Here is an 18,170-nt window from a genome sequence, read left to right as displayed (position 1 = left end):
CTTAATTAATAATCACTATCCTCAACAACTGAATAATATATTTTATCATTCCAATACCAGAGAGAAGAGCAATAAAGATGGTTTTTGTTTTCAATCTTTACAAATGATAATCTATAAATTTAGTTTGTCACATTTGAATGCATCAATAGGGAAGATCTACCTTCTCCCAATTATCAGCAAAGTCATGGAATCCATCATTGCTTCGGATATGAAATCTTTCCTCTTCTCCAATGGCTTGATCTCTGATCATCAATTTGGTTTCAGACCAGGTCACTCTACTCTGGACATGCTGCTTCTGCTGTCTCAACAATGGATGGAGGTCCTCAATGCCAAACAGGAAATTAGAGCTGTCTCCCTCGACATATCACGTGCCTTCGACACGGTCTGGCACCCCGCTCTGCTCACCAAACTCTCCTCCTTTGGTATCCATGGAAATCTCCACGCATGGCTGGCGGACTTCCTCTCTAGTCGTCGTCAACGTGTGGCCCTGAATGGGTTTCTCTCATCTCCTCTTCCTGTTCAGGCTGGAGTTCCCCAAGGCAGTGTTCTGGGCCCCGTGCTTTTTCTGGTCTTCATCAATGATCTCTCTGACTCTCTCGAAAATCCTCTCTATCTCTTTGCTGATGACTCCACTCTCTGCCGCTCCATTCCTCTTCCCTCAGATCGGCAGTCTGCTGCCTCCTCACTCTCTGAAGACCTGGACAAAATCACAGACTGGTCAAACAAGTGGAACATGTCTTTCAATCCTGACAAATCTCACACTCTTACTATGTCTCTCCGAAAAGATCGACTGGACAACCCTCCCATCTACTTTCTCAACAATCCTCTCCAAGAAGTTCTGTCGCTCAAGATTTTGGGTCTCACTATCTGCCATGATCTTTCTTGGGAAAACCACATTTCCAAGCTGGCCTCCAAAGCCAGTCGCCGACTGGGCATCCTCCGTCGTGCGAAGTCCTTCCTCGGCACACCTGAGCTCCTCACCACATACAAGGCTTTCATCCGCAGCTCAATGGAATACTGTTCTCCCCTATGGGCCGGTGCTCCTGCCTCACACCTAGCTCGGCTTCACGCTGTTGAAACCAAAGCTTTCAGAATTATTGGAATCTCCCGCGATGAAGCTATCTCTGAGGGCCTTTCACTCACTCACCGCAGGCAGGTAGGTGGTCTTTCTGTCTTCTACCGACTCCTCTCCGGCCTTGCACCCCCAGCTCTCTCTGTGCTCTGTCCCCCAAATATTCCTACAGGTCGCACAAGATCTGCCAGCAACCCTCTGATGGTTAAACTGCCGAAATCTCGGCTCTCTGCTCACCTTCACTCTTTCATTCCTCTTTTCTCCCGCCTCTGGAACAAACTCCCTCACTCCCTTCAATCCCACTCCTCCCTCCAGGTCTTTAAAACAGCTGTTCACCACCATCTCTTATCTTCCCCCATCCAAAACCTTGATCTTTTCTACCCCCGCTAATTCACCCCAGATCCACCTTGTTTGAAATTCCAACTTCTTTCCTGGAAGTCCTGGCAGTGTCCATATGTTTTATACCTCTCCCACCGCCCCCTTCCCACGCCCCCCCACCCAAAGCCCTCGCCCTCTCTCAGATGTCTCCATGTCTCCATGTCTCTCGGTCCCTGCTCTCAAATGTTGTGTTTGTGTCCTTCCCCCTCTCTCCTCATCTTGTCTACCGCTCCCTATGTTATATGTTTTATGTGTCGGTTTGTCTTTCTGTGTGATTAATGTTCGCTCTTTCACGAGCCTCGATCTTGTATACAAAAAAAAAAAAAAAAAATAAATAAATAAATAAAAGGTGATAGTATTGCAGGTTAATGTTGAGATTAACAAAACAATCCCTCATGACAATACAATGTCACATTTATTGACTCATTACAGTATTAAAAAGTTTACAAAATACTGGAAACGGACACTTAAGGAATGTCGAGGAAAATTTATCAAGTGTGATCAAATAAATTCCGGCTCTCCATATTCGCAGTGATAATTAAAAGCAAGGTGTACCAAGAGCCGGGGAAATGAAAACGACAAAAAAGAAAAACACAGCTTTGCGCACATCCCGGCCAGGGAGCTCGACGACGACACGGCTCTCAGATCGATTTGCCAGATCATCAAAAGTGGTGACCTGAGCAAGGAGGTCTTGAGACGTCGACAAAACCGCAACGAGACAGCGCCAACTAAGTTATGGTTAAAATCTCAGGTTCAACCAACTCCCAGAATTTGTGGCAAGGCGGATGTATTTTGTACCCCAAAGGTCTTCGGTCAGTCGATCGGTCTTACCGATCACGCCCTGCAAGTTACTTGGTCAGCTCGGAAAATCGTGAACTTCCCCAAACGAGTTTCATGAAATCCGAGTCCAAAATAAGATTCAGCTTAATTACTCCCACGTTCACTTTCTGGGAAACGCCATCAACCAAGTTACCAAGTTACCAAGGTTATCTGGGGTTCAATCCCGCACTATGTTAACACGTTACATAAGCAGTCATTTTGACTTTGTTGGAAGTTGAGACAACAACAAACCCTCCCCCTATCTCACCCACAACCCCCCACCGAACCAACTTAAAGAAATGTGAACACCATAGATTCTATAGTATGTGGCAACTCATACATTATTTAAATACAAGTTTCAAAATAAAGTGGGATGAGCAAGTGATGAAAGTGCAATTTTATGAGGGACGAGGAAGATGGGATTCATCCTAATACTTGGCTATTGTACGCGGTATGGGTAGAGAGAGAATTCCAAGCCCAGTTTGGCCTCTTCCGTAACCTCCAGTCGTCCCTCGTGGACCACGCCCTCTCTGCCCTCGACCACGCCCTCTCTGCACTTGACCACGCCCTCTCTGCGCTTGACCACGTCGTGCAGGCTGAGACCTAATATGGTGAGTGAAGGATAATCAGGACGAGCTAGATCGACAGAACACACTGCACATAGACAAACAATGTCAAGATTTTATGCAAAATAAAATTTTCTTGGGAAAAGTCCTACCAGGTTGTGACATCTCCACATGCAGTCTTTCTCTTCTTCCATCCTCTAGATGACCCACCTGCTCCACGGCCACGCCATCCCGAGCTCATCTTTTTCCGCTTGGCACTGGGCTGAACAGAGGCCTGAAAGTATTCCGATGTGTTTTCTCGGCCTTGGGGACTGCGCTGGCAATCCAGCCAGCCATTGTTGTCTTCCGGTGGGGGTTCTGAAAATCGAGACATTTATGTTCCTTTAATTGCAAATAAAAACTAAACAAAACTATCCCTTTACTACCTGGTTGAGAAAGTAAATTAAGCAAAAGTTAAGTCTTTTTTTAAATGCAAAACGACGACTCATGAGAGAGCTAAACAACAGCAGGTGGAGGTTCAGACAGGTGAGGAGTAAAAACACACCAACATGAATACTCGTACTGAATTTGATGAAGAAGAGTGGTCAGCAGAAATAGGAGTTGGGGTTAAGCACGAATACAAAAGCTCAGGTGTAAGTATAGGATAGACCTGGAGGTGGCAGGTGTACTGCAGTCAAGACTGAAGAAGAAGGGCCTGAGATCAGATAGATACAGAGTCGATTGCACAGGCAGGAAAAGAGCTGGAGGAAATAATGGAGGTAACAAGGTATGTAGGTCTTGCTCGGTATGCGGTCCATGGTAGGTCTTGCTAGGTATGCGGTCCCTGGTAGGTCTTGCTAGGTATGCGTGCATGAGCATGCAACAAGGTATGCAGTTCTTAAGGAACTGTGGAAGACCACAATAGAGTCGGGGTACAAGTAGGAGGGAGGGGGTAGGGGGACGAAGCCTTCATTTTTGTGAGGTAGGAGAGAGGGGGGAGGGGGACGAAGCCTTCATTTTTGGGAGGGGGGAGGGGGACGAAGCCTTCATTTTTGTGAGGGAGGGGGGAGGAGGACGAAGCCTTCATTTTTGTGAGGTAGGAGGAGGAGGGGGACGAAGCCTTCATTTTTGGGAGGTAGGGGGGAGGGGGACGAAGCCTTCATTTTTGGGAGGTAGGAGGGGGAGGGGGACGAAGCCTTCATTTTTGGGAGGGGGGAGGGGGACGAAGCCTTCATTTTTGTGAGGGGGGAGGGGGACGAAGCCTTCATTTTTGTGAGGTAGGAGGAAGGGGGGAGGGGGACGAAACCTTCATTTTTGTGAGGTAGGGGGGAGGGGGACGAAGCCTTCATTTTTGGGAGGTAGGAGGGGGAGGGGGACGAAGCCTTCATTTTTGTGTCAACACCTTCACATTTTTATTTTCAAATGAATGTTCTGAAAGTTGGCCCAAGCTTGATTCCAATGAACGTGCAACAGGCCCCACTTTGAAATCCACCATTAAAATGGGGGATGAGGGAGGGGATGGATCCAAGATGATCCTGATCCTGATTGGTCACCAAAGGTGAACGGAGGTTGTGCTTTCACACCTGTCTGCCTGTTTATGAGCAGGATATCTCAAAGTTGTGGATGGCTTCGGATGAAATTTGGTGGAGAGGTTGGGTGTGTGACAAGGGCGAAATGATTGGATTTTGGTGAAGATCCAGAAGCAGATCCAGCCTATCGGTGGGAAACAAAACTGTTCAGCCTGGTGGAGGTGTGCACACCCAGTGCTGTTCGAGTTATTTCTGTTTCATATCAAATGGAACTTGGCCCACCTTTTCAACAAAGTGTGGATAAGGCACATTTTTGGCCCACATACCATGCAAGCCGTCAGGTGTGTTGATGCCCACATACTCCCAATACTCCCAGGTTGGGATGCCCAGGGCTCCCAGTTGATGCCCAGGCCCACATACTCCCAGGAACCCCATCGACAAAAATTACCCAGGGGGATGAATTTTTGCAGAACAGGTAGCAGGTCCTCCCCGTACTTAGCGAGCTTGTCTTTTGTGACACCATCCACCTGCAATAACGTTTTCCGGTCACACGATCTCAGCTCTGGGACCAAAAACAAGAAAAACAAACAGCATCTCCTGAGTATCAGGACAAGCAAGTTTATTTCATTTTTTGAAACACCAAACACTCATCTCGATGCAAACATTACAAATACCGCAAACATTACAAATGCCGCAAACATTACAAATGCCGCAAACATTACAAATGCCCCAAGCATTACAAATGCCGCAAGCATTACAAATGCCGCAAGCATTACAAATGCCGCAAACATTACAAATGCCGCAAACATCACAAATGCCGCAAACATCACAAATGCCGCAAACATCACAAATTCCGCAAACATCACAAATTCCGCAAACATCACAAATGCCGCAAGCATCACAAATGCCGCAAACATCACAAATTCCGCAAACATCACAAATGCCGCAAACATCACAAATGCCGCAAACATCACAAATGCCGCAAACATCACAAATGCCGCAAACATCACAAATGCCGCAAACATCACAAATGCCGCAAACATCACAAATTCCGCAAACATCACAAATTCCGCAAACATCACAAATGCCGCAAACATCACAAATGCCGCAAACATCACAAATGCCGCAAACATCACAAATGCCGCAAACATCACAAATGCCGCAAACATCACAAATGCCGGAAACATCACAAATGCCGGAAACATCACAAATGCCGCAAACATCACAAATGCCGCAAACATCACAAATGCCGCAAACATCACAAATGCCGCAAACATCACAAATGCCGCAAACATCACAAATGCCGCAAACATCACAAATGCCGCAAACATCACAAATGCCGCAAACATCACAAATGCCGCAAACATCACAAATGCCGCAAAAATCACAAATGCCGCAAGCATCACAAATGCCGCAAGCATCACAAATGCCCCAAGCATCACAAATGCCCCAAGCATCACAAATGCCCCAAGCATCACAAATGCCGCAAGCATCACAAATGCCGCAAGCATCACAAATGCCGCAAGCATCACAAATGCCCCAAGCATCACAAATGCCCCAAGCATCACAAATGCCCCAAGCATCACAAATGCCCCAAGCATCACAAATGCCGCAAGCATCACAAATGCCGCAAGCATCACAAATGCCGCAAGCATCACAAATGCCGCAAGCATCACAAATGCCGCAAACATCACAAATGCCGCAAACATCACAAATGCCGCAAACATCACAAATGCCGGAAACATCACAAATGCCGGAAACATCACAAATGCCGCAAACATCACAAATGCCTCAAACATCACAAATGCCGCAAACATCACAAATGCCGCAAACATCACAAATGCCGCAAACATCACAAATGCCGCAAACATCACAAATGCCGCAAACATCACAAATGCCGCAAACATCACAAATGCCGCAAACATCACAAATGCCGCAAAAATCACAAATGCCGCAAGCATCACAAATGCCGCAAGCATCACAAATGCCCCAAGCATCACAAATGCCCCAAGCATCACAAATGCCCCAAGCATCACAAATGCCCCAAGCATCACAAATGCCGCAAGCATCACAAATGCCGCAAGCATCACAAATGCCGCAAGCATCACAAATGCCGCAAACATCACAAATGCCGCAAACATCACAAATGCCGCAAGCATCACAAATGCCGCAAGCATCACAAATGCCGCAAGCATCACAAATGCCGCAAACATCACAAATGCCGCAAACATCACAAATGCCCCAAGCATCACAAATGCCCCAAGCATCACAAATGCCCCAAGCATCACAAATGCCGCAAGCATCACAAATGCCGCAAGCATCACAAATGCCGCAAGCATCACAAATGCCGCAAGCATCACAAATGCCGCAAACATCACAAATGCCGCAAACATCACAAATGCCGCAAACATTACAAATGCCGCAAACATTACAAATGCCGCAAACATTACAAATACCGCAAACATTACAAATACCGCAAACATTACAAATACCGCAAACATTACAAATACCGTAAACATTACAAATACCGCAAACATTACAAATACCGCAAACATTACAAATACCGCAAACATTACAAATACCGCAAACATTACAAATACCGCAAACATTACAAATACCGCAAACATTACAAATACCGCAAACATTACAAATACCGCAAACATTACAAATACCGCAAACATTACAAATACCGCAAACATTACAAATACCGCAAACATTACAAATACCGCAAACATTACAAATGCCGCAAACATTACAAATGCCGCAAACATTACAAATACCGCAAACATTACAAATACCTGTGTGCCAAAGTCGGCCAAATATTGGACGGATTCGCCGACCGGATGAGAGGTTAAGCTTGCAGGATGTACCTGAGAGCCGGCGCAGCGTAGCCGTTGGAAATACGTTGTAGTACTTGAGTCCGTGCTTCTCTCCAAGGCGTTTGCAGACTTCGAGCAGTTCGGGAAGGCACGCCTCACTAACACCGCTGTTGATTACACCACCACCGGCCACCACATTCTGTCCGGCACGGGACCGGCGCGAAGCGCTTACGCTCTCTCCCTCCTCAAAGTCCACCTACACAAAGCAATACAGGTATTTCAAGATGACAATGCAAAGAAAGCAATCTTCTTCATTTATACGCAGCACAAGGCTGTGGGGTAGCATCATTGGCTGAGGGCATGACTGTGCCGCAGATGCAGTGCCCTCTGCTGGCTCGAGCAGGAATTTGTAATTCATTCAAGGTGACCATGACAGTTTGCCCACTCTTCGGCAAGGACACCGTGGGATCTTTAACATCCACCAACTAATGCCAACACACGCCCGTTTAACGCCCATCAAATAAACCAATGATGATAATCACTTCGATTGCACCTTTTATTCAAGTTTTCATTATTTTCTATTATGAAACAGAATTAACTTTCAAGATGATTTCAGAAGAGGTTTGAAAAGTCTCATTCATGGATATATCATCACAAGCTGCACAAAACACAGAAACTTCACACAAATCAGAACACAGAAACTTCAACACAAAGCTAAACACAAAGCTAAACACAGAAACCTCAACACAAATCAGAACACAGAAACCAAAACACAAATCAGAACACAGAAACCTAAAAACAAAGCTAAACAGAGAAACCTCAACACAAATCAGAACACAGAAACCTAAACACAAAGCAGAACACAGAAACCTAAAAACAAAGCTAAACAGAGAAACCTCAACACAAAGCTAAACACAGAAACCTCAACACAAATCAGAACACAGAAACCTAAACACAAAGCAGAACACAGAAACCTAAAAACAAAGCTAAACAGAAACCTCAACACAAAGCTAAACACAGAAACCTCAACACAAATCAGAACACAGAAACCTAAACACAAAGCTAAACACAGAAACCTCAACACAAATCAGAACACAGAAACCTAAACACAAAGCAGAACACAGAAACCTAAACACAAATCAGAACACAGAAACCTCAACACAAATCAGAACACAGAAACCTAAACACAAAGCAGAACACAGAAACCTAAACACAAATCAGAACACAGAAACCTAAACACAAATCAGAACACAGAAACCTAAACACAAAGCTAAACACAGAAACCTCAACACAAATCAGAACACAGAAACCTAAACACAAAGCAGAACACAGAAACCTAAAAACAAAGCTAAACAGAAACCTCAACACAAAGCTAAACACAGAAACCTCAACACAAATCAGAACACAGAAACCTAAACACAAAGCTAAACACAGAAACCTAAACACAAAGCAGAACACAGAAACCTAAAAACAAAGCTAAACAGAAACCTAAACACAAATCAGAACACAGAAACCTAAACACAAAGCTAAACACAGAAACCTCAACACAAATAAGAACACAGAAACCTAAACACAAAACAGAACACAGAAACCTCAACACAAAGCAGAACACAGAAACCTAAACACAAAGCTAAACACAGAAACCTCACCACAAAGCTAAACACAAAAACCTAAACCCAAAGCAGAACACAGAAACCTCAACACAAAGCAGAACACAGAAACCTAAACACAAAAACCTCAACACAAAGCTAAACACAGAAACCTCAACACAAAGCAGAACACAGAAACCGAAACACAAAGCAGTACACAGAAACCTAAACACAAAGCAGAACACAGAAACCTCAGCACAAAGCAGAACACAGAAACCTCAACACAAAGCAGAACACAGAAACCTCAACACAAAGCAGAACACAGAAACCTCAACACAAAGCAGAACACAGAAACCTCAACACAAAGCAGAACACAGAAACCTCAACACAAAGCAGAACACAGAAACCTCAACACAAAGCTAAACACAGAAACCTCAGCACAAAGCAGAACACAGAAACCTCAACACAAAGCAGAACACAGAAACCTCAACACAAAGCAGACCGCAGAACACAGAAACCGAAACACAATGCAGAACACAGAAACCAAAACACAAAGCTAAACACAGAAACCGAAACACAAAGCAGAACACAGAAACCTCAGCACAAAGCAGAACACAGAAACCTCAACACAAAGCAGAACACAGAAACCTAAACACAAAGCTAAACACAGAAACCGAAACACAAAGCAGAACACAGAAACCTAAACACAAAGCTAAACACAGAAACCGAAACACAAAGCAGAACACAGAAACCTAAACACAAAGCTAAACACAGAAACCGAAACACAAAGCAGAACACAGAAACCGAAACACAAAGCTAAACACAGAAACCTCAACACAAAGCAGAACACACAAACCTCAACACAAAGCTAAACACAGAAACCGAAACACAAAGCAGAACACAGAAACCTAAACACAAAGCTAAACACAGAAACCGAAACACAAAGCAGAACACAGAAACCGAAACACAAAGCTAAACACAGAAACCTGAACACAAAACAGAACACAGAAACCTCAACACAAAGCAGAACACAGAAACCTAAAAACAAAGCTAAACACAGAAACCTCAACACAAAGCTAAACACAGAAACCTCAGCACAAAGCAGAACACAGAAACCTCAACACAAAGCAGAACACAGAAACCTCAACACAAAGCAGAACACAGAAACCTCAACACAAAGCAGAACACAGAAACCTCAACACAAATCAGAACACAGAAACGGAAACACAAAGCTAAACACAAACCTCAACACAAAGCTAAACAGAGAAACCTCAACACAAATCAGAACACAGAAACTTCAACACAAAGCTAAACACAGAAACCTGAACACAAAACAGAACACAGAAACGTCAACACAAATCAGAACACAGAAATCTAAAAACAAAGCTAAACAGAGAAACCTCAACACAAAGCTAAACACAGAAACCTCAACACAAATCAGAACACAGAAACTTCAACACAAATCAGAACACAGAAACGTAAACACAAAGCTAAACAGAAACCTCAACACAAAGCTAAACAGAGAAACCTCAACACAAATCAGAACACAGAAACCTAAACACAAAGCTAAACACAGAAACCTCAACACAAATCAGAACACAGAAACGGAAACACAAAGCTAAACACAAACCTCAACACAAAGCTAAACAGAGAAACCTCAACACAAATCAGAACACAGAAACTTCAACACAAAGCTAAACACAGAAACCTGAACACAAAACAGAACACAGAAACCTCAACACAAATCAGAACACAGAAATCTAAAAACAAAGCTAAACAGAGAAACCTCAACACAAAGCTAAACACAGAAACCTCAACACAAATCAGAACACAGAAACTTCAACACAAATCAGAACACAGAAACGTAAACACAAAGCTAAACAGAAACCTCAACACAAAGCTAAACAGAGAAACCTCAACACAAATCAGAACACAGAAACCTAAACACAAAGCTAAACACAGAAACCTCAACACAAATCAGAACACAGAAACCGAAACACAAAGCAGAACACAGAAACCTAAACACAAAACAGAACACAGAAACCTAAACACAAAGCTAAACACAGAAACCTCAACACAAATAAGAACACAGAAACCTAAACACAAAACAGAACACAGAAACCTCAACACAAAGCAGAACACAGAAACCTCAACACAAAAACCTCAACACAAAGCTAAACACAGAAACCTCAACACAAAACAGAACACAGAAACCGAAACACAAAGCAGTACACAGAAACCTAAACACAAAGCAGAACACAGAAACCTAAACACAAAGCAGAACACAGAAACCAAAACACAAAGCAGAACACAGAAACCAAAACACAAAGCTAAACACAGAAACCTCAACACAAAGCTAAACACAGAAACCTCAACACAAAGCAGAACACAGAAACCTCAACACAAAGCAGAACACAGAAACCTAAACACAAAGCAGAACACAGAAACCTCAACACAAAGCAGACCGCAGAACACAGAAACCGAAACACAATGCAGAACACAGAAACCAAAACACAAATCAGAACACAGAAACCTAAACACAAAACAGAACACAGAAACCAAAACACAAAGCTAAACACAGAAACCTCAACACAAAGCTAAACACAGAAACCTCAACACAAAGCAGAACACAGAAACCTCAACACAAAGCAGAACACAGAAACCTAAACACAAAGCAGAACACAGAAACCTCAACACAAAGCAGACCGCAGAACACAGAAACCGAAACACAATGCAGAACACAGAAACCAAAACACAAATCAGAACACAGAAACCTAAACACAAAACAGAACACAGAAACGGAAACACAAAGCTAAACACAAAGCTAAACAGAAACCTCAACACAAAGCTAAACAGAGAAACCTCAACACAAATCAGAACACAGAAACCTAAACACAAAGCTAAACACAGAAACCTCAACACAAATCAGAACACAGAAACCTAAACACAAAACAGAACACAGAAACCTCAACACAAAGCAGAACACAGAAACCTCAACACAAAGCTAAACAGAAACCTCAACACAAAGCTAAACAGAAACCTCAACACAAAGCTAAACAGAGAAACCTCAACACAAATCAGAACACAGAAACCTAAACACAAAGCTAAACACAGAAACCTCAACACAAATCAGAACACAGAAACCTAAACACAAAACAAAACACAGAAACCTCAACACAAAGCAGAACACAGAAACCTCAACACAAAGCAAAACACAAACCTCAACACAAAGCAGAACACAGAAACCTCAACACAAAGCAGAACACAGAAACCTAAACACAAAGCTAAACACAGAAACCTCAACACAAAGCTAAACACAGAAACCTCAACACAAAGCAGAACACAGAAACCTCAACACAAAGCAGAACACAGAAACCTAAACACAAAGCAGAACACAGAAACCTCAACACAAAGCAGAACGCAGAACACAGAAACCGAAACACAATGCAGAACACAGAAACCAAAACACAAAGCTAAACACAAAAAACCTCAACACAAATCAGAACACAGAAACGGAAACACAAAGCTAAACACAAAGCTAAACAGAAACCTCAACACAAATCAGAACACAGAAACCTAAACACAAAGCAGAACACAGAAACCTAAACACAAAGCTAAACACAGAAACCTAAACACAAAGCTAAACACAGAAACCGAAACACAAAGCAGAACACAGAAACCGAAACACAAAGCAGAACACAGAAACCGAAACACAAATCAGAACACAGAAACCGAAACACAAAGCAGAACACAGAAACCTAAACACAAAGCTAAACACAGAAACCTCAACACAAAGCAGAACACAGAAACCTAAACACAAATCAGAACACAGAAACCGAAACACAAAGCAGAACACAGAAACCTAAACACAAAGCTAAACACAGAAACCTAAACACAAAGCAGAACACAGAAACCGAAACACAAAGCAGAACACAGAAACCTAAACACAAAGCTAAACACAGAAACCTAAACACAAAGCAGAACACAGAAACCGAAACACAAAGCTAAACACAGAAACCGAAACACAAAGCAGAACACAGAAACCTAAACACAAAGCAGAACACAGAAACCGAAACACAAAGCAGAACACAGAAACCGAAACACAAATCAGAACACAGAAACCGAAACACAAAGCAGAACACAGAAACCGAAACACAAAGCAGAACACAGAAACCGAAACACAAATCAGAACACAGAAACCGAAACACAAAGCAGAACACAGAAACCTAAACACAAAGCTAAACACAGAAACCTCAACACAAATCAGAACACAGAAACCTAAACACAAAGCAGAACACAGAAACCTAAACACAAAGCTAAACACAGAAACCTAAACACAAAGCTAAACACAGAAACCGAAACACAAAGCAGAACACAGAAACCGAAACACAAAGCAGAACACAGAAACCGAAACACAAATCAGAACACAGAAACCGAAACACAAAGCAGAACACAGAAACCTAAACACAAAGCTAAACACAGAAACCGAAACACAAAGCAGAACACAGAAACCTAAACACAAAGCTAAACACAGAAACCTAAACACAAAGCTAAACACAGAAACCTAAACACAAAGCTAAACACAGAAATCTAAACACAAAGCAGAACACAGAAACCTAAACACAAAGCTAAACACAGAAACCTAAACACAAAGCTAAACACAGAAACCGAAACACAAAGCAGAACACAGAAACCTAAACACAAAGCAGAACACAGAAACCAAAACACAAAGCTAAACACAGAAACCTCAACACAAAGCTAAACACAGAAACCTCAACACAAAGCAGAACACAGAAACCTAAACACAAATCAGAACACAGAAACCTCATGGAGTGGGACGCTGGTAAGAGATCGGGTTGGTCGAATCAGACAGGGAAGATGTACAAAAGAAACGATTAATGAAATTCGAACATCCAAGACAATATGGGGTTCTTGAGATTTTCAAGTCAGAGATACGTTTGAAAACGTTAGAGAAGGGGTGGAATGAAGGTGAGTGTAGAGATTGGAGAAAGGAAGAACTAACTGTACGAGATTGAATTTTTGGAATCGGAATGATTGAAAGATTCGAAAACAGCCTTTTGAAAAGGAATAAGAAGGGTGAATTGTAATAGAAGAGAGTACACAACAAGGGAGAAGGAAGTTTAGATATTTTAAAACAAACTGTGGACACTGTCTGGGTATTCACTGAAATTAGTGCAGGGAGGCTGAGGGGATGATGATTGCAGAACAGGTTCAGAAGAAGGAACAGAAGAATAGGAGATTAACAAGCCAGGTGGAGCGGAGAACGAAGGAAGTTGGAGGTGTATACAGGCATTTTGTTAGTATGGGAGGAGTGACTCCTTTTTATTTTCTTTCTTAATATTATTAATATTTTCTTTTTTTGTTAACGTTAGGTGAAAGCAGATTTGAGTAAAAAAGAGAAAGGTTGAAAGATCATGGAGTATGGTGAATACGTCGCAAACAGAATGGGGGTGGAAAGGTAAAATCACTGGAGATGGAGGAAAGAGAATGGGAGGAGCGAGACAGGGGGAGGAAGGGGGTGAGGGTGTTGAGATGAGGAGGAATTTTTTTTGTTGCTTTTTGGTTCGTTTAATTTGTTTGTATTTGAGATATTAAACAAAGGGTATAGAGTTTGGAGGAAGTAAGGGGTGAGAAAAAGGTAGTGCCGAGAAAGGACAATCGTTGACACAACGACTAACAAAGGAACTGGGTAAGCCTCAAAAATCAGTACGAAACTCGAATTTTCAAACAAAACCGAACTATGAGCACAAAGTAAACATACACAGAAAAAAAAACAGGAGAACATCGACAAGAACGATCAGAGGAACTTATCTTTGAGGATACTGGAGGAGCCAAAAGTCACATGATCGAGCCCAAGGAACCAGAACCAAAACTCACTGGAACTGGTTGGATAAGTGTTCACGTCCCTGAGTTAATACTTGGTGGAAGCACCTTTGACAGCAATTACAGCTGTGAGAGTCTGTTGGGATAGGTCTCTGGTAACTTTGCACACCTTTATTGGGCAATATTTGCTCATTCTTTTGTACAAAACTGTTCAACCTCAGTCAAGTTTCGTGGGGAGCGTTGATGGACAGCAATCTTCAAGTCATGCCACAGATTTTCGGTTTGATTTAGGTCGGGGCTCTGATTAGGCCACTCAAGGACATTTATCGTTTTGTTCCTTTGCCACTCCAGTGTCGCTTTGGCTGTGTGCCTCGGGTCGTTGTCATGCTAAAAGGTGAACTTGCATCCCAATTTCAGCTTTCTTGCAGAGGCCAGCAGGTTTTCCTCTAGGCTTTTTCTGTATTTTGCTCCATACATTTTCCCTTCTATCCTGATAAGTGCCCCAGTCCCTGCTGATGAGAAACATCCCCATAACATGATGCCACCACATGCTTCACAGTAAGGATGGTGTTCTTTGGGTGATGTGCTGTGTTGGGTTTGCGCCAATCGTAACGTTTGCATTTCGGCCAAAAAGTTCCATCTTGGTTTCGTCAAACCACAAAACTTTTTGCCACATGGCTTCAGAATCTCTGGAGTGTTTTTTGTTTTTTTTAAACACCTCAAATGGGACTCAAGGTGTGCTTTTTGAGTAATGGTTTCCTTATTGCCACCCTACCGTACATACAGGCCATATTTGTATTGCCACCCTACCGTACATACAGTTGCAAGTCTTTGCCATAAAGTTCCTGTTGCTCTTTGGCACTTTGCCATTGGCCTCTTGGTGGCCTCTCTGATCAGACTCATCCTTGCTTGGTCATCCAGTTCGCAGGGACGGCCTGATCTGGGCAGGGTCTTGGTGGTACCATACGTCTTCCACTTCATAATGATCGTCTTTACTGTGGTCCAAGAGATATTTCAAGGCTTTTGAAATATTCTACACCCATCACCTGATCTGTGCCTTTCCACAACTTTATCCCGGAGGTCTTTTGAAAGCTCGTTGGTGCTTATGGCGGAGTCTTTGCTGTGAAATGCACTACTCAGCAGAGGAAACCTGCAGGAACAGCTGATTACCTCTGCCACCAAAGGTGGATGGAGGTTATGTTTTCATCCCTGTCTGGCTGTCCGTTTGTGAACACCAACAACAACAACATGCATTTTAAGGCCATTTTCCCTGCTAGAGTGGGGGTTAGCCTTGCGGTCCCCAAGACAATCTTCTCCATTTTGCCCTATTTTCTGCATCTCTCCTTGTTAACCCCCTTGCACGCATTTCTTCTTCCACCATCTTTAGCCAAGTCTTTCTCGGTCTTCCCCATCCTCTACTTCCTTCTACATTCATTTCCATCACTCTTCTCAACCAGTCACTTTCATCCTTCCTCAACACATGACCAAACCATCTCAACCTGTTCCTCTTCACAGCATCAATCACAGGCTCTATTCCCATCATCTTTCGCAATTCATCATTTGTCTTCCTCTCTCTCTCAACGATACTCCGCACATCCACCGAACCATTCGCATTTCCACCCTTTCCAGCCTTCGTTGCTGCTCCACATTCATGACCCATGTCTCGCTCCCATAAATCACAACACTTCTCACACATGCAGCATACACCTTTCCCTTCAGCTTTAACGACACTCCCCTCCTCATCAGCACGCCACTCAATTCCCGAAACTTCTTCCATGCACATCTCACTCCAGCAACCGGTGCCGAGTCTGATCCACCTTCTCCATTCAGCATGTCTCCGAGGTAGCAAAATGTTTTCACACCTTCCAGCTTCACGCCGTCTCCAAGATCCAACTCAACATTTCCTCCATCTGCAGCTCCCTCTGTGCACACCTTACATTTGAATGTAGCTGCCACACTGGTTAATGACCCTCTCAGACCGCTACATTTTTGATGAACCCACTCAGCGCACATTGTACATTGAATGGAGTTCACTCCAACACCCTTCCTGCACACAGCACATGGCCACTTCCCAGTTCTTTCCACCTCACCACATGCTTTACCACTTGCCATCACCTTCGTCTTTCCTATATTCACCTTCAGACCTTTTGTCTCCATACATTCCTTCCACGTGTTCATCTTTTCCTTCAGTCCATCCATACTTTCCGCAATTAACACCAGATCATCTGCATACAACAACTCCCATGGTAAACCCTCCTTTACGTTCTGAGCCAGCACCTCCATCACAGCTACAAATAGTAGTGGACTTGGTAGCGACCCCTGATGCACTTCCACCTTCACCTCAAACTCACCACTGTTCCCGTCCTTCGTCCTTACAGCTGTGCGCGCTCTTTTGTACATTGCCATCACTACTCAGTTCAACCATTCCTCCACTTCTAACTTCCTCAATGCCCATGTCAATACTTCGCGTGGAACCCTATCGAATGCTTTCTCCAGATCAACAAACCCAAGAAACAACAAACCGTTTGTGAACAAAATATCTCAAAAGGTTGTGGACGGATTCGGACGTAATTTGGCAGAGATGTTGCGTGTATGACACCGACAAAATGATTAGACTTTGGTGAAGATCCGGATTCGGCTACTAGATTTTAAAAGCGATTCTTCACCATTGGGAGATAGGACCAAAAACGATACATGGCAGGATATCTGAAAAAGTTATGGATGGATTTGGACGAAACTTGCTGGACAGGTTGTGTGTGACAAGGAAGAATCGATTCAATTTTGGTGAAGATCCAGATCCGGATCCAGCCAGTAGAATTTTAAAGTGATTCTTCACCATTGGGAGATATGGCCAACCAGGTAAAGGTATGCTCTCTACTGAGTGCCGTTCTAGTTTTATTCTGAAATATCCAGAATCATTACAATTTAACACAGGTGAAGGCCATTTAACTTGGTGCGTGATTTTGACGGTGAATGGTTACACCTGAGCTCGTTTAGAATTGCTATTATACAGGGGGTGGACACTTACCAAACAAGATATTGTAGTTTTGTATTTTTAATGAATTTTCTGAAATCTGTAGAATTTGTTTTTCACTTGGAAGTTGTGGGTTATGATGTGTAAATAAAGGCGGAAAACGTCTGATTTAATACAATTTAATTCCAGGTTAAGGGTAACAAAATGTGAAAATTTTGAAATGGGTGTTGACTTTCTATCGGCACTGTCCTCCCCAAACAAGATGCGTTTTAAAAATAAAATTGAATGAACTAAAAAGTTACAAACATTAATATTTATTTGAAAAATTTGAACTTACTGTACAAGGATATATGGTACTTTTTTTTTGGAAATTAATCTTTTTCTTAATATATATATTTTTTGTATACAGAATGGAGGCTCGTGTAAGAGCTAACACATTGAACATGAAAACGTGCACAGACATAAACCATACAATGAAGGGAGTGGAAGACAAGAGGGAGAGAGAGGGAAGCACACAAGCACAACAACAGAAGAGAACAAGGACGCCAGTAGATCTGTGGAAGGGTAGGGCTGGGGAGGGGAGAGGGGTACACGGGAGAAA

General features: G+C 43.0%; 2 protein-coding genes across 3 annotated transcripts in view; both read right to left on the bottom strand.

The window, feature by feature from the left end:
• The window catches only part of TAF5 (TATA-box binding protein associated factor 5), a 543,784-nt gene that overhangs the window by 309,811 nt on the left and 215,803 nt on the right, over window positions 1–18,170 (bottom strand). The window lies entirely within an intron of this gene.
• Window positions 1,847–18,170, bottom strand: part of LOC137436359 (recQ-like DNA helicase BLM) — a 99,898-nt gene continuing 83,574 nt past the window's right edge. For both annotated transcript variants that reach the window (XM_068130064.2, XM_068130065.2), the window contains 4 exons: window positions 7,214–7,418; window positions 4,792–4,905; window positions 2,988–3,192; window positions 1,847–2,872 (listed from right to left, as the gene is read on the bottom strand). In XM_068130064.2, the coding sequence (XP_067986165.2) occupies window positions 2,698–2,872; window positions 2,988–3,192; window positions 4,792–4,905; window positions 7,214–7,418 (699 nt within the window). In that variant the 3' untranslated portion in view covers window positions 1,847–2,697. The remainder of the gene's footprint in view (window positions 2,873–2,987; window positions 3,193–4,791; window positions 4,906–7,213; window positions 7,419–18,170) is intronic.

Source organism: Myxine glutinosa, chromosome 11 (genome assembly GCF_964187855.1).
Source record: "Myxine glutinosa chromosome 11, kmMyxGlut1.1, whole genome shotgun sequence".
NCBI classification, from domain to species: domain Eukaryota; kingdom Metazoa; phylum Chordata; class Myxini; order Myxiniformes; family Myxinidae; genus Myxine; species Myxine glutinosa.
Note: the sequence above shows the minus strand (reverse complement) of the source record. Positions and strands in the feature narration are given on the sequence as shown.